At 58.4% G+C, this 23,853-nt stretch overlaps 2 protein-coding genes across 4 annotated transcripts; one reads left to right on the top strand and one right to left on the bottom strand.

Moving 5' to 3' along the window:
* Positions 1–716: 716 nt before the first annotated feature.
* On the bottom strand, positions 717–7,350 carry SWI5 (SWI5 homologous recombination repair protein). The gene is made up of 5 exons (XM_045846135.1): positions 6,855–7,350; positions 5,742–5,790; positions 3,283–3,404; positions 2,562–2,656; positions 717–1,066 (listed from the first exon to the last, which is right to left on the bottom strand). The coding sequence occupies exons 1-5, from the start codon at positions 7,031–7,033 to the stop codon at positions 1,002–1,004; spliced, it is 510 nt and encodes a 169-aa protein (XP_045702091.1). The 5' UTR covers positions 7,034–7,350; the 3' UTR covers positions 717–1,001.
* GOLGA2 (golgin A2) lies at positions 6,485–23,837 on the top strand. Of its 3 annotated transcripts, none has more exons than XM_045846114.1 (27): positions 6,485–6,616; positions 8,271–8,393; positions 9,332–9,412; positions 12,138–12,233; positions 12,482–12,525; positions 12,634–12,694; positions 13,134–13,193; positions 13,374–13,454; positions 14,328–14,366; positions 14,629–14,691; positions 14,781–14,874; positions 14,964–15,070; positions 16,531–16,589; positions 16,904–17,045; positions 18,279–18,368; positions 18,472–18,579; positions 18,769–18,856; positions 19,246–19,583; positions 19,856–19,969; positions 21,516–21,740; positions 21,826–21,901; positions 22,119–22,210; positions 22,477–22,695; positions 22,779–22,881; positions 22,983–23,089; positions 23,177–23,333; positions 23,448–23,837. In XM_045846114.1, exons 1-27 carry the CDS (start codon positions 6,536–6,538, stop codon positions 23,642–23,644), a joined length of 3,045 nt encoding a protein of 1,014 aa, XP_045702070.1. In that variant the 5' UTR covers positions 6,485–6,535; the 3' UTR covers positions 23,645–23,837. The 3 variants fall into 3 exon arrangements, with proteins under 3 accessions (XP_045702070.1, XP_045702071.1, XP_045702072.1); XM_045846115.1 differs by having other exon boundaries at positions 6,499–6,616; positions 22,122–22,210; XM_045846116.1 differs by lacking the exon at positions 9,332–9,412 and having other exon boundaries at positions 6,499–6,616.
* Positions 23,838–23,853: the final 16 nt, after the last annotated feature.

The following is a 23,853-nucleotide window of genomic DNA, read 5'->3' as shown; positions in this document are numbered from 1 at the left end:
CTCCCTCCTTTCCCTCTCTAAAAATAAATAAATAAAATCTTAAAGAAGTGGCAGCTCACCCTTGCCTGGCAGAGGTGCCCGCTGGGGACCGGAACCCACTCTCTACAGATCGACTGACAAGGGAAGAATTCCCCCAGTGCTGCTCTTCCACTCTCAGCTCTCACCCCCTTGCCCCCACCCCAGAAAGGCAACACTGCAAACCGTCAGCTTCAGAGTTAGACACGGGCTCAAATCCCTGCTCTGCTACTTACTGGCTGTGTGACCTCGGGCAAGTTACTTTGCCTCTCTGAACCTCGATTTCCTCATCTGAAAAATGGGGAGAGCAAAACTAAATCCCCACAGGATGCAATTTGGCATTAGAGATCATGGATGTGAAGCGTGTCACGGCCCCTGGCCCATGTGAGACTGTTGTAACGAAGGCAGGCTCTGTCCCAGGAGAGGCGGGGGCTGCCAGAGGAGAGGGAATCAGCGCACAGATTCACAGCAAGATGCTTCAGCCCTGGCTGGTGTGGCTCAGTGGATTAAGTGCCGGCCTGCAAACCGAAAGGTTGCCGGTTCGATTCCCATTGGGGGCACATGGCTGGGTTGCGGGCCAGGTCCCCAGCTGGGGGCGTGCAAGAGGCAACCAATTGATGTATCTCTCGCATATTGTTGTTTCTCTCCCTTTCTCCCTCCCTCCTCCTCTCTCTAAAAATAAAGAAATAAAGTCTAAAAAATGTAAATTAAAAAAAGATTGTTCACGTTTACTCACAAATAGAACGTGCGCACACGCACACACACACACACACACACACACACACACACACACACAGGTATCACTGGGGCATCTGGGGAGTCTGGAGGTGGGCGCACACCTTCCTCCCCAGGTTAGCGCAGGCTCTCTGCAAAAGGGCTCCTGTCTGGCCCGGAAGCCTGCAGGGGCACTGCGTGGGTTCTCACAGCTTCTCCTGTCCACGCCTGGCCGCCCAGCTGGCCGCGGACCAGGGGCTGTGAGCCTCCGCTCAGTCACTCACGTCCAGGCCAAATTCTGGATACAACTCTTTAGTGGTGACACCTCGGATCATGGCTGAAAGGAAGGAGGACTGGCCAGTGGCAGGAGCGGGACAGTGGCCACATCCCTGGCCGCCCAGGACCCCTCCTGCACCTTCTTCCTGCTTCCCTAGTTGCCAAGATAACCCTCCTGCGACTCCTGCATGGCCCCCGCAACTAGACTCACTGAAGCCCCACCCCGCTCCGCAGAGGAGTCGAGTGTAGCTCCCCTCGTGTCTTTTCTCCACGCAGAGCAGCTGCAGTGCCTGCTGAAGATGGACGTGTACACTCGTGCGGTGCCCTGCGCCTGCTGACAGCCCGGACTCCCTCGCCTGGCTCAGGTGCCCCGCCCTGGCCGTTTGGTGACACTGTTCCTCTGCTCCCTCGAAGGCTCTCCCCTGTCCCCTTCCCCTCCCCCGCAGCGGCCACCCTGTTCTGACCTCGGTGTCCTCCATCGCTGCCCTTCGATTCCTTCACAGCACCTGGCACATTTTATTACTCGTTCGTCTCTGTTCTGCAGTGACCGTTCCCCCCCTCACCCCAGCACGGAGACAGAAGTCACATGTAACTCAGCCCTTCAAGTGTCTGGTTCTCCAAAGTGTCCCCACACCTCGTAGCGCAGCCCAGGCCAGGGGCTCAGTAAATAGTCACGGGATGGGTGAAAGCTGGTAGGCTGCCCACTCGAGTTCCACACCCGGGGGTCACGCCCTGACTGCCAGGCTTCCGGCGCCTCACGCTCCTTCCCTCCTGGGCCCTGCTCGGCCCCCTCTCTTTGTCCACCTGTCTCCTTGCTCCTGTTTCCCCCGCCCCCCTATGGGACCGGTCCCTCACTGAACCACAGAGAAGCCCTCCCTGCCTGGACGTCCACGGACAGTTCCGCAGCAAGCGATGAAGCCCAAGCAGCAAGTGGACAGACAGTCCCGAGTCCCAGCTCTGAACACTGTCTTCAGTGGTCACAGGCCGCTGACCGTCCACGCCCACAGATCCGAGCCAGGTGATGCAGCTGAGGCCATCGACACAGTTCCTTACCTGCCAGGTGGGCGGCCCGAGCCAGCCCAGACACACAGGGGTCTGTGCCTGGGCTCAGGCCTCTGCAGAGTGAGAGTGGGTTCGCGGAGGAACAAAGTGTCCCTTTAAGCCACACGGAGTCACCCTTGCTCCTTCTGCCTCTTTCTGCCTCTGCCAGCCCCTTGAGGCAAGGATGGTGTCTCAAGCAGTCTGAACAGGCCCCAGAAGACAGGGAACCCTAGATCTCGGTCCAGCAGGTGGGCAAGCCCATGGTCAAACCCGCCTGCAGCCTCAAAGCAGGGTCCACCCACAAGAGGGAAAAAAACCCTAAAACCCTTGACTCAGGTAAGAGCTGTTCACCTGCTTCGCTAGGTGACAGGAAGGACAGGGGCATTCAGGGAGCGGGGCAGCTGAGAAGGTGGGAGGGTCGGCAAGTTGGAAGGCTCAGGGGCAAATCCCACCACCCCTGGGACATGGGGACGCCTTCTAAGCCCTGCTCGCTCCCCCGGAGTCCTGCTGCTCACCTAGTTTGCCCAGCAGCATCTGGCCTACATCCTTGATGTCGTTGTACTCGTGGAGCTGGGAGATGTGGTCCTCGAGCTCATCCACATTGTAGCCTCTGGGGTGAGGGACGGACAGAGAGAGAAAGCTGGTGAGGATCCAAAGTTCAGAGAGTAAGAAGGCAGCACTGAGGGCCTGCTAGGTGCTCAGCGCTGGGGACTAGAGACGGCAGGAGAGACCCTGTCCACTAAAGCTTACAGTAGCAGGGATCAGCCCCTGGCAAATGCTGCCCGTACCCTCAGGGAGGGGTCCCAGCCACACTAGTACTATGTGACCCTGGCCACAGCTGAGGGATTCACAGATGGGCCCATGAGTGGCCAATCAGATCCTCTCAAGTATGAAATGCACATTTAAAAGTTGCTCAGTCTTGCCCTGGCTGGTGTGGCTCAGTGGACTGAGTGTTGTTAGCCTGTGAACCAAAAGGTAGGTCTGAGTCCCAGCCAGGGCACATGCCTGGGTTGCAAGCCAGGTCCCCAGCTACAGGCGTGCGAGAGGTAACTACACATTGATGTTTCTCTTCCTCTCTTTCTCCCTTCTTTCCCCTCTCTCTAAAAATAAATAAATACATAAATAAATAAATAAATAAATAAAATCTTGAAATAATTACGCTGAGCTAGGACGACTGGGTTGCAGTGACTGGGCACTAGTCGTCTTAAGGACGCTGAGGAGCCCAACCAGACTTACTCAGATATTAACTGGGAGATCTCCTTGTCCAGCAGGTCCCTCTTTTCCTTCAGCTTCTGAACGTCAAGGTGTGGAGAATCCTCGCTGGCCCCAAGGGCCGGGCCAGACTTGGGAGACGGCCGCTGAGTGGCGCAGAAAGTCATTAGCTAGACGGACTGACCAGTAGTCAGCCACAGTCCGGAACCTGCAAGTTGTCCCCCAAAGCCGCTCCCTGCTTCTGCTTGGTGACATAAATAGATACCACCCAACCCCAAATAAGACTACCCATATTTTGCCGTGTATAATGCATACTTTTTTGCCCAAATTTCTGAGGGGAAAGAATTAAACACAGGTGGTACCTGAAATACCTCGTGTCTGTTCTTGTCTTTTGTAATTGTTACATAAAATTTCTTGTACCGTATGTTCGAAATGCTAAAATTCCTTTATAATACAAAAACAAGTATCTGAATATAAATAAAGAAAAAATTAAATTAAGCAATTAAAACAAGTTGTTTTTTTTCCCCTGAAAGTTTGGACCAAAAACTTGGGCATGCATTATACACGGCACATTTCTCAGCTTCCCTTGGAATTCGATGTGGCCCTGTAACGAAGCGCTGGCAAATGGAACTTAATCAGAAACAGTGTCTGCTGTGTCTGGGAACTGTCCTTCCAGGGAGATGGCAGGCCTGTCTCTGGCCTTCCTCATTCCCGCCAGCTGGACTGTGGAGGTCACTCGGGGGCCCAGCAGGGTCTTGGATGGTGAGGTAGAACCCACGTGGACGACGTGGTGGAACAAGAATGGGGCCTGGGTGACTGTTTAGGCCACCCTCACTGGGGTTTTCTTTCACTCCCAGACAAAGCCACTCCCCACTAAAGGGTCTCTCCGGCCCCCAAGCTGACCCCAGAGAACCTGCCCCAGATCTACGTGGATCCTTCTCTGAAGCCAGTGATGCCGCTGGGTTTATAGTCTCTTTGGACAACAAAGTCTTTTCCTGGGGCTACAGTTCATCCTTGCCCTTTCTGCTTCCAGGAGCTGCAAAGGCCCGTGCCTGGGTCAGTGCTAATCTTCAGGAAATGGGTGTTGGAGCAACTCTCCACACGTGATGCAAGAAGGGACCAAGGAAGACGTGGTTCCTATTCTTCGCACAGGGCGTCTAACTGGTCAGTCACCAAACAGTGAGCAGTCACCATCTGCCGGGCACTGGCAAAGGCTCCCGGGGCTCAGCAACGGAGCAGGCGCAGGCGGCGAGCCTGGCCCCTCGCCTTCATGGAGCAGGCAGCCTCGTCCCAAACAGGAAACACCCCATAATGGTGCCCTTCCTCCAGGGGCCTTCACTTAAAGCTCGGCTCCAGGTCACCCTTCCTCAGAAGGGCCTTCTCTGACCATCCCATTTAAACGGTCATTCCTCAACCACTCACTGTCACGTGGTCCTGATGTTTTATGACGTCTACCACCACTGGACACGTCATACCTTCCACGGACAACATTATCGTCATTGCTGGCCTTATATGCTGGAGTGTAAACTCCACATGAGGGCGGGGACTTTGTTATACTGACTGCCGATGACACTGGGTCTACTACAGCGCCTGGCACATAGTAGGCACTCAACAACATTGGTCAAATGAATGAGTGATGGACAAGTTAGTAATCACCAAACTGCAAGTCTGAAAACTGCTTTGAAGTGGAAATACAGTGTGCTACGGGAGGGGGTGTCTAGCAGGGTCGCTGGATTGAGCCAGAAGTGGGGGTGCAGCTTCTCGGAGGAAGCTCAATTCTAAAGGACGCTGCCCTGGCTGGGTGGCTCAGTGGATTAAGGGCGAGCCTGAGAACCAAAGGGTCACTGGTTCGATTCCCAGTCATGGCACATGCCTGGGTTGCTGGCCAGGCCCCCAGTGCGGGGCACGCAAGAGGCAACCACACATTGATGTTTCTCTCCCTCTCTTTCTCCTTTCCTTCCTCTCTCTCTAAAAGTAAATAAAAATAAAATCTTAAAAAAACAATAAAGGACATGTAGGTCTTTGAAAATAATAATAAAGGTTGTGTAGGCATCAGCTCATCCAGAAGCTCAAAGAAAAGTATCCCTGATGGGGATTCCTGATTAGGGCAGTAGATCCACATGCCCTAAGGCAGGAGGCAGCACAGGTGTTGGAGGGAACCAAAGTGGTCTCTGCGCGGGTGGGATGGGTGGGGGCGGGGGCAGTGGAGCTGACAGGAAGGAGGGGAGACAGCCCGCGTGGGGTGCCACCCACAAGGGCAGGCCACTGCTTCTCCGCAGAAGCTTGGCGGGCCTGAGGAAGAGAAGGGGAAGGGCTGAGAAACGACCCGGAGTGTCTCAGCAGAACAAGGGTGGGGTTGGCTGGGGCGGGGGGAGACGTTACGGGGGGCGGGGTCCGCTGCGGTGGGGGATAGGGAGGCGGGCTGGGAGCAGCAGTGGCTTACAGGGTGGAGGGCCAAGGGGGTGGGGCACAGGCATACTCACAGGGGATCGGAAGGCCCCGCGGCAACTTTTGGAAAGTCCTGGCTGGGTCCTGGAGAGGGATCCAAGGGAAAAAAGGGCTGAGTGGGGCTCGAGTCCGCTCCCGGAGAAGCGGGTACTGTGGGCTGGGGGAGGACTTGGGAAGAAGAGGCGCCAGGGACTGGATCCAGTCGGGAAGGGGCAGATATGCTCCTGGGACCAGGGCAGAGATCCTTGAGAAAGGGGAGATACTGATAGGATGGAGCGTGTGGAGGAATGGATCGAGGTTTCCGGAAGGAAACTCTAGGGCGGGAACGTCTGGGGCAGAGCTATGGGGAGTTAGGAAAGGGAACGTGAAGGGATGCGCTTTCCCCTTGCCGTTCGCTCCTAGCCCACCTCCTGAGCCCTGGGGTCCGGGGCCCCCGTATCGGGGGGGTCTGCAGTGCAGGGGGATCCAGGGTGCGGGCGGAAGAGCGGCCTCTCAGGGCTACCAAAATAATCAAGATCCTGTGAAGGAGACCAGGAACGGTCAGGCGTACGGCGAGCTGCGCGCGCACCCGACGAGGTCGGGCTCCGCCCCCAGGGGGCGGAGACAGCTTTCAGTGTGGGTGGCTCCGCCTGTTCCTCCGGGCTGGCGTCAGCATGGCCACGCCCTTTCCCCTTTCATCTTTCTTAAAGACCAATGGGGGCCAAGGGTTAAGACGACGCCCACAGCACTGCTGCCTATAATCGCCGTGGACCCTCCTTTTCTGGCTTAGCCGCAAAGATGCGTGGTGGCTGCCGGAAGCAATTCCGAGGCGGTTTCCGGGATCGCGGTGATGTGGCCCCCCTGCACCCCTCCCCTTCCCGAGATGTCGGAAGAAGTCCGACAGAAAAAATTGGCCGAGGCCAGGAAAAAGGTAAAACGTGCCGAGTCGCGGCCCCCTGACTTAGCCCAAGGCCCTCCGACGGCCGGACGGTGGCCAGAGTCTGTGTTGCCTCTGAGGCACACGGGGCGAGCCCCTCGGCGTCCCCTTCCCCAAAGTCGTTTCACCAGCCCCGCCCCCCCAACCCCGCGGGCAGCCCAGCCCCCGCCCTCGCTCGTAGCTCCCGGGTGACTTTGGGCCGCAGGTTCCCGGCTCCAGGCTTGGCCCTCGCCTTCTGCCTCCCAGAACCGGACCTCCTGGCTCCCGGGGCACCGTGGGCTCCCTCTCCAAGGACCTGGGTCCGGGCCTTGCGCTCCCTACCCCCACCCCGGAGCGGCGGGAGCGGCGACTCGGGCGTCGGTTGGGAGGAGTGGAATGTAGTTGTGTCACAATCCCCCTCGAAACTGTCATTACCCAGCGTTCGGTCTTACGACCCAGTCTCCTAATGTTTTCATCCGCTTTCCGGTTCTGTGGTCACGGCACAAATACCTTAAAGGGGGCTCGGGACTATGGGACTTAGGTCGGAGAGGTTTCAGGCTTCCTTCCTCTAGACTCTACCCCAACCCTTGACATCGATAGCATAAAAAGCCCGCATTTCACTAGTGATCTGGAAACAGTGACCGCATCTGTGGGTGTTGGTGGGGGGGAGTGTGTTTTGTTTAGTTTAGTGTTCTCCCAGGTTTCTGCCCTCCAGAGAGACTTTGAGATTTGTCGTCTGAATCCTCCAACTCCTGTTGTAATTCTCTGTGACCCCGGGCCCTGGTTGGCCCGCAGTCAGTGCTCTTTGCGGTGAGATCCGCTTATCCTCCGTGGAGCAGATCCCGGGAAACCGCACTTCACAGCTGGCAACCGTCCCCCAGTCATCACCTCAGCATGGGTTGCTCTGAGTGCCACTGGATAAATACGGGACTGAAGCATCAGTTTTGCTGGATTCTCCTGGGAGAGACAATGCCTTTTATGTGAATGTACTTAAGGATGGCATTTACATAGGTTTGTAAGGGTATAGGAGACTTCTCTCTGAAATGGTTCTTGGGTTGTCTTTTTTCCCTTACCATCCCAGCTCCCTGCCGTGGGGCTGCACTGATGTAAAAGCTTGCGTAGTCGTGGTGTGCATGCATCTCTAACGGATGTATGAGGACGGACCTTCGTGTCTGATCGCTTCAGTGTTCACCACTTCTGGCAGCTACTGCTTTGTGGCATAACCCCCTGAACTCGGAGACAGAAGACTGAGTTTCAATGGCATTATTGCCTTTTATTTATTTTTTAAAGATTTTATTTATTTTTTTAGAGAGGGAAGGGAGGGAGAAAGAGAGAGAGAGAGAGAGAAACATCAATGTGTGGTTGCTGGGGGTCATGGCCTGCAACCTAGGAATGTACCCTGATTGGGAATCAAACCTGCGACACTTTGGTTCGCAGCCCGCGCTCAATCCACTGAGCTATGCCAGCTAGGGCTGCATTATTGCCTTTTTTTAAAAAAGCTATGTTATCAGTCCATTTCTGCAGTCTTGAAGTAAGAGTCACAACACCTTGTAGGGATGTTGTGGTGTTTAATAAGCGGCGAACGTGGGTGTTTTGTGAACTGTATAAGCAGGGTGTGAATGCAGGGGTTCGTGGTGGTCGTGAGTCTCACTGCTTTTCCCCTTTGCAGTTGAGAGAATTCCAGCAGCAGCGAGGCATTAGTGTTCCTGCAGCAGCTAAGAAGAAAAAGAAGATTAAAAATGGCAGCAGCCGTGAGACAGCCACTTCTGATGGCCGTCACTCGCCTGAGGATGTGAGTCTTGGCCAGCCAGGCTTCCGGGGCTGGGAGTGTGCAGGGGGCAGTGGAGGGCAGTGGTTAAGATTGTGGAAGAGGTGTCAGGTACTGTTTAAGCAACCTCTCCCTCTGCTAGGGATACGGATTGGGGCGAGTTGGTTAAGCCACATAAGTCTCTGATTTCACAGCAGTAAAATTGGGGTCATATTGTCTTGCATTTAGGAAGTTTAAAAGACATTGTTTTTATATTGATTCCTAAATGCAGGGCGTGGTGTGGAGTAAACAACCAGCAAAGGGCTGTTGCTATTGCACTTACTGCTTGGAGGGCTTTTCCTCGTCTCCGGCCTCCAGGGGAAACCAGACTGTGAGGACAGTCAGCTGCTTGCCAGCAGGCTGTCCCTCCAGGAGGCACCCACAGAGCCCCCGGGTGTGGTGAGGGGAGCCCCAGGCACTGGATTAGGAGTTCTGAGTCCAGCTCTGGGCAGCCCGAGGAAAATCACTTCCTTCTGGGGGGGGCTTCAGTTTCCTCATCTGTAAGATGATGTTGTTGCATCACATCGGGGTCTCCCGAACTTATTTTTAGCTAGAACCCCTTTCGCTCAAGCAGACCTTTACTCGGAAGTCCGATTGGTTAAAATGGAGGTGGGGGTCTGGAGCCCTGCCAGGGGCATCCCTGGCGTCCTGGGCCCGAGGAGAAGGTCTGATGGGCATGTGCAGAGCTGCACCACCCAGGGGACTGCTTCTTCTGTTCATCGGCGCTCATGGCTGCCCGTGGTGAGGCGGCAAGTGGCTGCTGGGAAAGATGGCCCAGGCCGTGGCATCGATCCCCTCCTCTCTTCTCTAGCATTGAATTTCCCTGGGCCCATCTCTTCTTCCCTCTTTGACCCTCTTGCCTCTCTCTAAGCCACTTTTCTCTTTCTCCCCCTGCCCTTGTTTTTCCCTCTCGCTTCCTGTAGATTCAGGACATTCTGAAGGTGCTGGTGTCCGACCTTAACCATTCCAATGGGGTAGCGCTCTCCCCATTGGACAATTGGAAGGTGAGGCAGTGCTGAGACCCCTCTCCGGCTTGTTCTCTCCCGGCTGCGCATGTCCCGAGGCTTCTCCGGTGCGGGGGGTACTTGGCCTCTGGCTTATTTTATGTTGCTGTCATTAACCTCGTCCTGTTCATGTCTGCTTTTTCACCCGCTTGGTTGACTGGGTTTATTTTTCTTCCCCTACATCTTTTGTCATCTTGGAGAAGGTGAGGTGCGCCTCGAAGGTCAAAGGTAAATTGGGAATAGCTCCCAGAGCAGGTGTGTTGGGTTTGGGCTTTTCGGCCCGCGTGTTTGAATGTCCGGTGGTGCCCGCAGACTAGGCGAGATGAATGAAGACAAACCTTTCGGGTCTTGCCCTGTGGGCATCAGTCTCGAAAAAGCCAACGAACCGCAGTTTGTGATTTTTTTTAAGTTGATTAATTTTGGTTTGGGAGTCAGCTCCCTAGGGCTAAGAGGGAATACAAATCAAATAAGGACACGTAGCCATATTCACTGGGCTTCTGATGTCAGAGGCACTTGGCTGGGCCCCAGAGAAAACAGGGGAACCAGGCAGAACGCCCCCCTAGGGAGGCAGGCTCCGCTGGAGGGGGCAGGATAGAATGTGGCAACATTCCACGTGCTCAGCTGAGGAGGAAGTTGGTTTTCTATGGATTTGAGGCTGGAGGGGGTGGCCTTGGAGACCAGTCTGAAGACCAGAGGTGGGTGACGGCCATCCATTTAGAGAGAGGGGAAAATGGGGGTTCCCGGCCGAGGGCACAGTGCAGGTAACGGCCAGGACTGGGAGCACAGTCCGGAAAGGCGGGAAGCCCGGCGTACAGCGGGCCAGGAGGTGACATCCTCCGGATGTGATGTTGGCACTTCCTCCTTGATTGACTTCCGTGGGGGACATCTGCCAGGCCAGAGGAATGGGGCTGAGACGGGCCAGATCCTGTCGGCGACGGTGTTGGGGAGAGGGGCTGGGGCAGGGCGCTGCTGGCTGGCGTCGGGACCGCCCGCACCGGTTGGCCAGGTTCCTCCAGCTGCGACTCACCTTGTCAGCCTGAGCGGCAGCACGGGCCTGCAGGGATCCTGCAGCCGAGTATTTACCCTGGCGACCTGTGCCTGTGTCCCTCTGTCCTTGCGCAAATGAAGTCGCAGGTTCCCACAGCCCCTACTTGTTGTTTTTAAGTCCTCTTTTTATAGGGGTCTGTTTCCCGCGGAAGTTTTCTACTGCAGCAACGCAGGCCTGTGATCGCCACATCCTGGGCAGAAACAGAGCATGTCCAGAAGTGGGGAATGATGGAGAAATAAAACCCTCCTGCGTGGAATGGGGCATTTGAGGGGAGTGGACAATGTTTTTTAACAGCCCCGTACTTAGCTACAAGACTTAAAATGATGACATAACTTGTTTGCTCACAAAAGTCTTGTTAGATATATTTCAGTTCTCAGAAAAATAGTTTTTTTCCCCTTCTGAGCTTTTTTGCACCTAATGCTAGGGATCATTGGGAATCCGAGGTGCCCAGAGAGACCTAGAGCCTGCGGCACCGTGGCTGGGAGGGTGCCCACCGCCCCCAGAGTCTCTTGCCCAGACAGCTCGGAACCTCTGCTCTCACCTATCAGAGTCAGTTGTGTGGTTTGGCAAGGCAGCACCCGGTTCTGGGGGCAGAGGTCATATCGTGAGCAGCAGTGCAAATAACCTGGCCCAGCCTCAGCTCCCCCAGGCTCTGCAGCACTTGCTGTAAGGAGGGCGGCAGATTGGGATTTTCCGAGGCCGGAGCTGGGGGTTCCAGAGAGCAGGCAGCCCCTCTTTCCCCGGCAGAGAGGCGCAGCCTTCTCTCTGCAGGCCCCAGCCTCGCTGGGCAGGCCGTGGCTCCCTGGCACTTTCCCTGGTCGAGCTCAGCTTGTCTTCCCTCTCCCTCTGCCCATCTGGCCTGTTGGACATAAGTCCTCTTGAGCCAGAGGCTTCGATGAGGTGTCAGGCCTGAGCCTGGAGAGGAGGGGCTGGGGAAGGGAGAGCGGCTTCCCCGGGCCCCTGGTCCTCGGCCCCAGGCTGGTCTTCAGGAAGCCCACGGTCAGAGGGCCGACGTCTCACCCCTGGTTTCTCGGGTGCTTTCTTGGCCGGGTAGTGGTTGTTTTGGAGCGAGGAGGTTGGGGTGGGGTTACTTTTCACCTCCAGGAACTGGGAGAGGCTTCTGGTTGGGCAACTTCTTTCCCAGAAACGACCTGAGCAGGCAGACGCAGCCGGCGTTTGGGGGGAGGACGGAGGAGGGGAGAGCGAGAGGAGAGAGGCCGAGAGCCGTGTAGACCACGCCTGCTTCTCCGTGGTCATCGCACCCTCTGCCCAGCGGGGGTCCATGTTGGGGGGGAGGTCTCTGAGGCACAGACAGGCTTTATGGAAGAACACAGCCCCTCCCCCCCGCCCCCGCCCCACTGACTCGGCACCCCTTCCTTCCACCTGCTGTGGCTGCCACAGGTCAGATCCTGCTGCTGCCTTTTGCTGAGCTCCAGGGAGAGCAGGGCCCCGTGTCCATGAAGGAGATCTTGCAGGCCTGCTTTGAGCTCTGGCCCGAGGCTGCAGCGTGGCCGAGCCCTGGGCGAGCCGTGGCCACACCCCAGAGTGGCTCCCAGCATGTGTGGCCGTCACTCTGACTGCAGCAACACCTGCCCCACCTGCTCCGCACCCCTGCATCCATGGCAGTGAGGGGCCTTTCCCACAGGCCTCCCTAACCCCCGCTTTTGTCTGTGACAGGCGCCCAAAGACCATGCCACCCCCGCAGCACTGCCTTCTGATAACACCATGTCCCCTGACGGTGTCCTTTCCCCCAGTGCTGCTTCGTCATCTCAGGTTTGTGTCTCTTCCCCTTCTGCCCGCCGCCCCGCTCAGTGTTCACCCCCCCTCCTTCCCCGGGGACTGGGCCCACTGTGGACTCGCCCCTGCTTTCTTCGGGTGGCTCGGCCCTTCCTGAGGACCAGGGCGGGGCAGGCCAGCACCAGGTTGCTCCCTAAGTTTCGGGGGGATGCAGTGCTGTCAGACTCACCCGGGTTTACCTCGCCCCCGGGCTGTTCTCACCTCGTGTGTTTCTTCCCCAACAGAACTATGATCCTGAAAGTGGCCCTTTCGTTCTGCCCGAAAGCACGTGAGTGTCTCCTGTGGGCACAGCAGTCCCGTGGCCGAGGGGTCAGGCGGCCCCTTCCTTCCCGTCGCACCTCCTGCAGCCCTAACTGCTGTCTGTGTTCGTCCGCAGGTTCTCATCCACCGAGAGCCTGCGCCAGCTCTCCCAGCAGCTCAACGGTCTCGTCTGTGAGGTACCACGGGGACCGGAGCCCGGAGCGGGTGGGAAGGCGGGAGGAGATACGACAGAAACTGAGACAGAGGCTCCCAAGGGGAAGGGAAGATGCTGGGAGCGGCCGACCCAGCAGGCTGGTGCTTAGCTAGGCATCCCTTCTCCGGTCTCCCTTCGAAGCTGTGCCAATGAAGGAGGTGGACCATGAGATTGGATGCATCGTTTCATCCTGCTGCAGAGGGCACAGGATGAGAGCTGCGTGTGTGTGCGGGGTGGCGGGGGCGGGGGGAGGGCAGCAAGGGGAAGGTAGGAACCGGGAGGGGTTGGCAGGAAAGGAAGAAGGGGCCAACTTAGGCAGAAAAGAAAATTTCGCTAGTTGGTGGGGAAGACAGGAAGTTGGCGGGCTTAGGCCTGGAGAGGGGCAGAGGGCGCCTCCATCTGGGCTCTCTCATCCCTCCTAGTCTGCGTCCTTCGTCAACGGGGAGGGGCTGGCGTCTTCTGCCAACATAAAGGCTCTGGAGGTGAGTGGCCGTGGACTGTGACCCAGGGACCCTGCAGGCCAGCCCCCAACCCCAGCAGAGGGGGCTGGGTGCCCTGCTGCCACCTGAGACAGCCCGGACACCCCCCAGCCCTAATGTTTGCTCTCTCTGCCTCTCCCTCGTCCCTCCTCCAAACCCTCCTCCTCTCTGCATGCGCCTCAGAGCCGGTACCAAGAGCTCTCTCTAGCCCTGGATTCCAGCAATCTAACAAACAAACAGCTCGGTAGCCAGATAGAGGAATTGGTAAGAGTCCGGGGGGTGTGTGGGGTCCCCTGATTCCACGCTGCTAATCTGGGGCCCCTGGAGCCAAGGGAGAATGGGGGGCCGGGGGGCCTAGGTCTCAGCTGGAGGGACCCCGGAGTGCGGCGCATGTGGCATGGCTCTTTGCGCGGCTGCCCCTGCGCCTGCCCTCTGTCCCCCGGGCTCCCTGCTCGCAGAGTCCTCCCCACGCTGGCCCTGTGGCGCTGTCGCCTCCAGGCCCCGGGGGACCACTGGCTTGACTGCTGTGTTCTGGCCCTGACGCTGCCTCTCATTTGCTCTGCCTTTGACCTTGAGCAAGTCACTTCTCTCTGGACTTCTGTTTCCCGGGGAGGTAGAATTAGAGGGTGACCAAGCTCCCTTTTTGCTCAAAAAATCAAAGATTTAAAGGTCCCTTTCACTCCTGTATGTCTGCTGCGAGGTGGCGTGTGCTCAGTAAATGCCCGTTGAGTGAGTGAGCGCTTCCGGATCGCGAGCTGGCAGAAGGGCCGTCTTTCCCTCCTCGAACCCCGTTTCCCGAGGCTCACGTCATTGTCATTGTCCTCTCGCGGGAATTTGGATTGAGACATGCACTTCTGTAGCTGGGAGCAAAACCACCCTACACCCGGAGTCTGTTTGCTTGGGAGCTCTGAACCTTTCCCTTTAAAACCCCTTCCTGGGGGGCGGGAGTAGAGGGGGAATAAATGGTAACATGGGAATGGGAAAAAATTAAATAAATACACAAATAAATGATTGGTATGTTGCCATTAAAACAAAACAAAACAAAACACCCATTCCTGGTCCCCATCCACCCCTCCTCCTTGGTCTGGGGACCACAGTGCAGGGGATAACCCCAGCTGCCTGCCTTTGACTCCACAGAAACGACAGAACCAGGAAATTGCGGATCAACTGGAAAAAGTAATGTGATTTCTTTGTCTGCTCATACGTGGCCGAGGGTTCGGGGGAGGACTCAGACTGGAAGGCCCATTCTTGGTTCACCTGCCCCAGCCTGGAAAAATAAAGGCCCCTTCCCATCCCTGATCCCCCCCCGCCGCCCCGCCCCCAACCTGGCTTTGTTGACGGGCCCCTCCTGCGCCATGGGTGGCGTTCTGGGGCATGTCTTTCGCTGTCTCATGTCCTCCTGCTCCCAGTGAGAGACTGGCCTCCTCTCCCCCCGCAGGAGAAGCAGGAGTACAAGCAGAAGCTCGCGAAGGAGCAGGGAGCTCTGAGGGAGCAGTTGCAGGTAAGCGGACCGGCCGCAGGGTGTTCCCGCGCGGCCCCCAGGTGCCGCTTTTCCTTGTTCTCAGCCTGTGTTCGGCCTTTCTCCCGAAGGTTCACATCCAGACCATAGGGATTCTAGTGTCGGAGAAGACGGAACTGCAGACGGCCCTGGCCCACACTCAGCAAGCAGCCCGGCAAAAGACAGGTGGGGACCGGGCGCCCTGCCGTCCTCCAGCCGGGCACAGGGCGGGCCTCCGTGGCATCCCTTCTTCCGACGTCCCTCTGTCCTTGCAGGGGAGGCGGAGGACCTCGCCGGTCTCCTGCAGTCCTCGCAGCAGCGCGTCGGCGACCTGGAGCGGACGCTGTGTGCCGTCTCCACGCAGCAGAAGCAGGCGGACAGGGTGAGTGCGGCCGCCCCCGGGGGCGAGGGAGCCCCGAGGTCCCTTCCTTAGGACGGAGCGTCTGCCGCTCAGGGGGCAGCATGGCCGTTTCTCCCCGATTTAAAGTCGAGTGGCTGTGAGCAGCAGCGTGGGAACAAGTGGGGCCGTGGGTGCTGGGGTGCACTGTCCAGAGCCGGCGCTGGACGTGGGGCCCAGAGCCTACGTGCCAGCCCCGCCCTGGACTGGCCCTGGGCCTCGGCCAGCCTGGGCACTTGGGGGGCCCAGGTACAGAACAGTGTTTTTAACATGCTATCCTGTGCGGAGAAGGGGAGACGTGAGAAGCAGAGAGAGAGAGAGAGAGAGAGAGAGGGGCCATGTCTGAAAGGATTCTCACAAAGACCCGGGGCTGAGGGAGAGGGCGGCAGGGAGACATGCCACCTCTGTGCCTTCTGAGTTCGGGGCCGTGCCAGTGTGTCATCCACTCAAACAGCGGATGGAAGATTACAACGAAAACCTAACCCCTCCCCTCGTGTTGTGCCCCCGCCCCGGAGAAAAGGTGGTTAAATAATCAGAGAGACCGGAGTGTTCAGTCGCCGCCCTGAGTGATTCCAGGCCGGCAGCGCACCCTCTCGGGCTCCGCGCTGCCCGCCCGAGAGACGGGGGTGGCGACAGGAGCCGCTCCCTGCGGTGATTGTAGGGGCTCAGGGGGTTAGCGTGGCGCCGGGTAGAGCGCACAGTGAAGGTTCACAGGTGACGACGGTGCCCCGGCCGCTGTGGCTCACGTGGCTGGAGCGCCGTCACTAACCGAAAGGGTGTGGGTTTGATTCCCAGGCAGGGCACATCCCTGGGCTGCGGCCGGACGCCCAGTCGAGGCGCGTGCAGTCCCCGGTCTGGGCGCGAAGGGGAGGCACCCGGCTGGTGCTTCCCGCTGGCGTCAGTGTTTTCCTCTCCCTTCCTCTCTCTCTAAAAACCAGTGAAAAAATGTCCTCGGGTGAGGCTAAAAATTTATCCAGTTATTTTATTTTTAGACAGAGGGGAAGGGAGGGAGGCGGAGAGGGAGAGAAAGGTTGCCTCTCACGTGCCCCCCACTGGGGACCTGGCCCGCAACCCAGGCGTGTGCCTTGACTGGGAATCGAACTGGTGACCCTTTGGTTTGCAGGTCAGTGCTCAGTCCACTGAGCCACACCAGCCAGGGCAGATAAAACAATTTTTTTTAAGTGGTGACAATAATAGTAGTAACGATAGCAGAGCATCTGCTCTCCTGGGCCTCTGGCAGCCAGCTGTGGATTAAGTCTCTTGACCTGCCTCTTCTGTCCCTACGGGTTGAGTTCTTATCGAAAGCGAGTGAGGACGCAGGCTTGGAAGTGCTCTGGGAAGACGTAGAACGTGGCTCTGGGTGACGGAGTGCCACTGTCACTGCTGTTGGTCTGCCAGCACACCGGCTGCCTGCCCGGTCCTGACCTCGCCTTTCTGTGTTTCAGCACAACAAAGAACTAGTCAAAAATCGTGACGCCCTGAAGCTGGAGTTATACAAGAGCAAGTAGGATGGGGGCGGGCGAGGGCTGGGGGCCTGGGCCGGGTGCTGTGCTGGGCGGTGGGAGGGGTGCAGGCTGCGTGGCGGGAGGCCGTCCAGGTTCGGACGTGTGCGGAGCAGGCTCTGGTCCCTGCTGCGCCGACTCGTGCTTGGCCTCACGCGGCTCATGTCCTCCCTTTGGCCTGTCACGTGGGGCTCTTGATCCTGGGTCCCTTCTAGTGCCGGGAGTCTGTGGTTTTACGGTGAGGGCGGTGGGTTGACCACCAAAGTGATCCCTTCTGTTCTTTATTCATGCCTCTCTCCACTGTCTCTGGCCACAGCAAAACTAACGAAGACCTGAAGCAGGAGAACTCGGAGCTGCAGGAGAAGCTTCGGGTCCTGGTGACGGACAAGGAGGCCGTGCAGCTGAGCCTGGAAGAGCTGCAGAAGAAGCTGGAGATGTCGGAGCTGCTGCTGCAGCAGGTGAGGGGCTGGGGCCCTGGGGCCGGGCTCTGTGGGGTCACCGCGGGGGACCCCCAGCCAAGAGCTGGCGAATTTGGGTCTGCGTTCTGGTCCTGCCATAGAGTCCTCTAGATTTGGATACAAATCTGCACTTTGGAATCAGACTCTCAGGCAGAGGGCTTTTTCAGTTTTGTTTTTACCAGCATCCTGGGTGAGACCCACTGTTGTATAGATGACATTTACCAGGGTAGCCCATGAATTTTATTTTCCTCCCCTGGGGGGGGCCAAGCCACCAGGTGGTCAGGGTGCATGGGCCAGAGAGCCCCTCCGAGCAGCGCTCTGCCCTGGTGGACCTAGCTCCTGCCACGGGGGTCTTTCTCCCCTCCGGAAGAACGCAGAAACAGTCTCGCCCTCTCCCAGGACAGACCTCTCCTTGCTTTGAAAGGGGGTGTGTGAGGCCCCTGCCCTTCCTGAGGTCTTCCTGAGCAGACAGCCCCGGCTCCTGCGGTCACCCCCCTGACTGCGCTCTCCTGGACGTGACCCGCTTGTCAGTGCTGCTCTGTGAGCAGGGCCCCAGAGTGAAGCACCAGGCTCCGCATGTGCTCTGGCCTGGGCGGCGAGCAGATCTGAGATCGCCGCTCGGCCCCCCACCAGGGCACTCTGCGCCTGTGCCCGAGATAGGCAGTGTCATCAGTCTGAGAAGTTAGAGCTGAAGGGTGCTCTGAGGGCCAGGTGGCTGCTCGTACTTCTGACCAACCACTCCATTTGAGGGCCGGCACTAGGGTGTCGTCTTCTTACGGCCATCCAGAAGGCCATGGGCAGGGGGGCGGTGGAAGCACGCTGTATTCCTATGCTGTATTGGACTGCTCTGCAACATTACAGAAATTAAATACCTCTTGCATGCAGCAAAGAGAAAACAAGCTGCAGGACGCTATCTGACCAAACCCCAAGACAGCACGACCGTAACGTGTCTGAAGTAAACATGTTTGCACCTGTGTAGGAAGGGTCGGGGAGGGTGCACACCACATGGGTAGGGCTGGGGGCTAGCGGAAACGCTGGGAGGACTTTGAACACGCATTGTTGGAGTAGCTCACAATAGTACTTCGTAAACGTAAATGCTGTGGACACGGCACCGACACCATCGGGACGGAGTTCTGCGTTGACCCCGAGCCGCTTGTTGATCCCAGTCCAGACCCATTTGGGGAGCATCATCGTGTGGCTTCCCCAGGTCTAACCTCACTCTTCACCATCCAGTTTTCTAGTCAGTCTGAGACCCCTGATAGCAGGGAGCAGTTACAGCAGGCCCTGGAGGAGCGGGCCCAGCTGGAGACACGGGTGGAGCAGGTGAGGCTTTGTGGAGTGTGGTGTGGGAGAGGAGGATGACCCCAGGGCCGGGAGCCGGTGAGGCCCAGTGCTGGCCCCACTCACTCCTGCGCCCGCTCTGCAGCTGAAGGATTTGCTGAAGCAGCTGCAGGTGGAGAGAGACCAGTATGCAGAGAATCTGAAAGAAGAGAATGCCATTTGGCAACAGAAGATGCAGCAGATGTCAGAGCAGGTGAGATGGGACCTGCGGGCCCCCCACCTTAGAGGTTGCTCGGTCTTTCTGGCCATCTGTAAATGGGAGTCACATCACCTGCCTTGTGCAGCCAGAGGTGGGTGGGTGTGTTTTGTGGGTGGGGGCAGGGAGGGAGACGGTCACTTGGCTGTCCCTCCATCCCCGCCACTCTGTCCACGCTTTGGCCAGATGTGCAAGCTGAGGGAGGAGAAGGAGCACGGCCTGAGTCAGGTGCAGGAGCTGGAGACCAGCTTGGCGGACCTGAGGAGCCAGCTAGGTGAGCCGAGGCCGGGGCAAGCAGGGAGCAGGGTGGCTAGAGTGCCCCCCCCAAGGAGGCGGGTGGATGGACGGGCCTTGTGGCACAGGGAAAGGGGCCTGTTCCAGGAGTTGGCAAGCCTTGCCATCCCTCTGAGCCTCAGTGTCCCCATCTGCAGTAAAGGGGTGGACTGTGCACTGTCAGTGACCCAGAGTTGTCTTGAGCATAAAAAATGTAAAGAACTCCATTTGGAAGCATCTTGCAAGACTGAACATCATAGGAGTATGAGGAATCATTAGCCAAGATGCCAAGATTTGGGGCTAGGAGGCCAAGTTAGGAGCTGCGGACCAAGAAGAGCATTTTTGAGACTGCAGAGGCAAGAGGCCCTTACTGTGTGCGTCCTTTCTCAGCTGTCCCCCCACCCCAGGAGCCCCCAGCGGGGCCCTCGGAGGCGGAACAGCGGCTACAAGCCAGAGCGGAGCAGCTACAGCAGGAACTGGAGACCCTGACAGGGCAGCTGCGGGCCCAAATTCAGGACAATGAGAGTCTGAGCCGCCTGAACCAGGAGCAGGGGCAGCGGCTGCTGGAGCTGGAGCAGGAGGCCGAGCGCTGGGGGGAGCAGGCGGAGATGCGCAAGCAGATCCTGGAGGACATGCAGAGCGACCGCACCACCATCAGCCGGGCACTCTCCCAGAACCGCGAGCTCAAGGAGCAGCTGGCCGAGCTGCAGGACGGCTTCGTCAGGCTGGTGCGCAGCCCTGCCCGCCCGGCTCCCTTGCCACGCCTTCGGTGCAGGGCGAGGCCCTCCAAATCTCCGGGCCTTTATTTCCCCGCCTCTAAAATGGGGTGGCATGGTGCTTACGTGACGTGGAGCCTATGAAGGCATCCGGTGACCCAGAGAGCCCCCGCTGGTGAATGTGGGGGGAGGGGCGGTTTTCTGCCCGCCTCCACGGTTCCCTGAGCTGCGCTCTGGTGTCTCCAGCTGCCTCGCGGGGCCACTGATTGCTTCTCTCCGCCCAGACCAACGAGAATGCGGAGCTCACCAGCACACTTCAGACGGAGCAGTATGTCAAGAAGGAGCTGGCCAAGAAGCTGGGCCAGCTGCAGGAGAAGCTGGGGGACCAGAAGGAGACGGTAACCCTGCCCCCGCTGAGAAGGGCTCGGAGCCGGCCCCGGCCTCTGGGGAGGGAGGAATTTGGGCAAGGCTGAGTGGCTGCCAGGGCCAGGACAGAGGCAGCTGTAGCCTGGAGACAGGTGACCTCAGAGTCCTTCAGAGCCTGTGACTACTTGTTGCCCCCTACCCCTGACCTTTATTTTATTTTATATTTTAGAGGTTTTATTTATTTACTTTTAGAGAGAGGAGGGAGAAAGAGAGGGAGAGAAACATCCATGTGTGGTTGTCTGTCAGGTGGCCCCCACCGGGGACCTGGCCCGCAACCCAGGCGTGTGCCCTGACTGGGAATCGAACTGGCAACCCTTTGGTTTGCAGCCTACGCACAGTCCACTGAGCTACACCAGCCAGGGCACATTTATTTATTTTTAAAAAGGATTTATTTTTGCCCTGGCTGGCGTAGCTCAGTGGATTGAGCGCAGGCTGGGAACCAAAGTGTCCCAGGTTCAATTCCCAGCCAGGGTACATGCCTGGGTTGCAGGTCATGACTCCCAGCAACAGCACATTAATGTTTCTCTCTCTCTCTCTCCCTCCCTTCCCTCTCTAAAAATAAATAAATAAAATCTTTAAAAAAAAGGATTTATTTTTCAGAGAGGGGAAGGGAGGGAGAGAAACATTGATATACGAGAGAAACATCGATCCATTGCCCCCCAACTGGGGACCTTGTCTGCAACCCAGCCATGTGCCCTGACTGGGAATCAACTGGCGACCTTTCAGCTCGCAGGCCGGGACTCAGCCCACTGAGCCACACCAGCCAGGGCTGCCCTCTGACCTTTAGAGGTGGGTAGCCCTGCGCTGTAGGCCATCATCGCCAGCTGAGGCACCGAACTCGACTGGAGGGGAAGAGGTGTGGATGGCGTACGAAGGGCGGCTCCCTGCAGTCAGCTCTGCCTCCTAGCCTCCGCCCCGCTAGTCGCTGCTGACGACGCGTCTCTAAGCCTCAGCTTCCTTAGCTTAACAGGGAGAGCGGCATGTTCCTGTGGAAGTACTGAGGACTGAATGAGAGTCACACGTGTAAAGTGTCAGGCGTTTGGTGTGCACTTAGCAGGTGTTGGTTGGCACTCTGCATGTTCACAAGTCTGTGGCCTAGAGTTGGCCTGGAAAGCAGGTTGTGACGAGGGACAAGCCTGGGTGAAGGTGGCATGTGTCTCTGGACCAGGGGGGGTGGTCGCTGAGGTCCTGGCCGGAGGAGGCCAGGGCCATGGGCAGGCAGCTGAGCCCCTCAGTGAGCGCCTTGTGTGTTTTTTAATAAGTTTAAGTTTTTTTTTAAAGTTTATGCATTTGAAAGAGAGGAGAGAAACATCGATTTGTTGTTCCACTTATATGTGCCCTGACCAGGGATCAAACTCGCAACCTTGGTGTATTGGGGTGATGCTCTACCCAGCTGAGCTACCCAACCAGAGCTCAGTGCCTGCATTAGGCACAGGGGTCTTTGCCCAGCCTCAGGCTATGCGCTCAGAATCTGGAAGCAAGCCACCACTTGCCCTCACTCCCAGGGTCTTCCTGCAGGTGGAGCTGAGGAGCCAGGAGGCTCAGAGCCTGCAGCAGCAGCGGGATCAGTACCTGAACTACCTGCAGCAGTACGCAGCCGCCTATCAGCAGCTGGTCTTCGACAAGGATTTACTGCAGAAGCAGGTGCTGCTGCACTCGCAGCTCCTGGAGCAGCAGCAGCAGGAGGAAGCTCAGAGCAAGGAGGAGGCTGACATGGCCCGCCAGGAGTTGCAGGAGACCCAGGTGAGTTGGCACGCTGGGCCCCTAAGCCCTGCCTGGGAAGGCCTGCAACCTGTGTCTCTTCTCACGCTCTTTCCTGGCCCCGTAGGGCCTCCTGGAAGCTGTCAACCAACAGAACCAGCAGCTACAGGCCCAGCTGAGCCTCATGGCTCTGCCTGGGGAAGGTAATTGGAACTGCCCAGAGGGAGAGGACAAAGCCCAAGGAGGAGGGGGACTCCTAGCAGCGCAGAATCGAGCTAGAAGAGACGTTTAGGACAGCCAGTCCTTTGCTTCTGGGGACTGGATTGCACAGTGAGGCGAGGCAGAGCCGGGCCCGAGCTGTCTTCCTGGGCCACTCCGCCTCCCGTGTGGGGTTGTCTGAGGACCCTTCCGCTGCCCCAGCAGGAGATGAACTGGACAGGGAGGAGGAGGGGGAGGAGGCTCCCAGGCCGAAGCTGAGTGTGCCCGAGGACCTCGACAGCCGAGAGGCCGTGGTGAGCTGACTCCCTGCCCCCCGCCGTCCACCTTACTGCCTCCCTCTGAGGTCCTGCCCGGGCACCCCGCTCACCTCTTGGTTTCCACCCTCTAATTCTCTTTACCCCCAGTCTGCCCTGGGGGCCGATGGTCAGACAGCACACCCTCCTTGAGCCACAGATGTGTCCACAGGGGCCCCCTGGGGGGAGCCCCTCTCTGCCTCTGTGCCTCCCACGTGTCCTGAGCGTTCCCCCACAAAAAATACACGCGAACCTCTCGCTCGCAGGTGGCATTTTTCAACACGGCCCTAGCCAGCGCTGAGGAGGAGCAGGCGCGGCTGCGCAGGGAGCTGAAGAAGCAAAGGCTACGCTGCCAGCACCTGGCTCACCTGGCCGCCCCAGCCCAGCGCAAGCTGGAGGAGGGGACCCCAGCCCCGGCCCCCAGCGGGGACAGCACGCCTGTGGAGAACCACCAGGCCCTCCAGGTGGCCATGGACAAGCTGCAGGTGAGTGAGTGTCCCCCGGCATGGGCCGGGAAGGGTGGGCATGGGCAGGGCAGGTGGCTACTGACTGTGCTCTCGGGCCGCAGAGCCGCTTTACAGACGTCATGCAAGAGAACGCGGACCTGAAGGAGCGGGTCGAGGAGCTGGAGCACCGCTGCATTCAGCTGTCCGGGGAGACAGACACTATTGGTGAGGGGGCGGCCGGTGCAGGGGGCGGGCGCGGTGTGGTGGGCGGCGAGCCCGGCGGCTGAGCTCTGCCCACCACCTGCCCTCCCCCCCGCCCCTCGCAGGAGACTACATCACCCTGTACCAGAACCAGAGGGCGGTGCTGAAGGAGCGGCACCGGGAAAAGGAGGAATACATCAGCCGGCTGGCTAAGGACAAGGAGGACATGAAGGTAGGGTCCCGACCGGCCACGGGCCGGGCCGGGCCGGGTCGGGCCAGGTGTCGGGGTGTGGCTGCTGAGCGCCTCTCTCTGCTCCAGGTGAAGCTCCTGGAGTTGCAGGAGCTGGTGGTGCGCCTGGTGGGCGAGCGCAATGAACTGTACGGCAAGTTCCTGGGGGCTGGCCAGAACCCTGCTGGAGAGCCCACCACAGCGCCCCCAGCCCCTCAAGCACCTGGAGCTGCTCCCAGCCAGGGTGGTGAGTAGGGCCCGCGGGGAGGGCCGGTGGGCGGGCGGGCAGGCGGGCGGGCGGAGCTCGCAGGTCACCCAGAGCCCTGCCCCTCCCTCCCTCCCGCTCTCTCTCTCCCCCAAGACCTCCTCGAGGTGAGCCTGGCCGACGGCGTGGAGCTGGGCCCGGCCGCACTGGAGAACTCCACCGCGCAGCAGATCATGCAGCTGCTGTGCGAGATGCAGAGCTGCCAGGAGCACCCGGGCCTGAGCAAGAACCCCTGCATCCCCTTCTTCTACCGGGCCGACGGCGACGCTGGGGTGAAGATCATGGTGATCTGACCGCGTGACACTACTCTGGGGAGGCGGGGCCCACGCGGTCCCCCTGCCACCCCGTCCCGTCCCTGTCATTCCTATTATTATAAAAATACAAGAATAAACTTATTTATTGATAACATAGGACAGAGTAAGGAGGTGGGGACGGGGTTGATTCGACTCTATTTGTTTTATTTCAGAATAAATGGATTTAGCCATACTGTGTGGTCATGAGT

The sequence above is a fragment of the Phyllostomus hastatus genome, unplaced genomic scaffold, assembly GCF_019186645.2.
Source record: "Phyllostomus hastatus isolate PE091 unplaced genomic scaffold, TTU_PhHast_1.1 phas_contig_495, whole genome shotgun sequence".
In the NCBI taxonomy this organism is placed as follows: Eukaryota; Metazoa; Chordata; class Mammalia; order Chiroptera; family Phyllostomidae; genus Phyllostomus; species Phyllostomus hastatus.
This window is presented reverse-complemented; position numbering and strand designations above follow the sequence as displayed.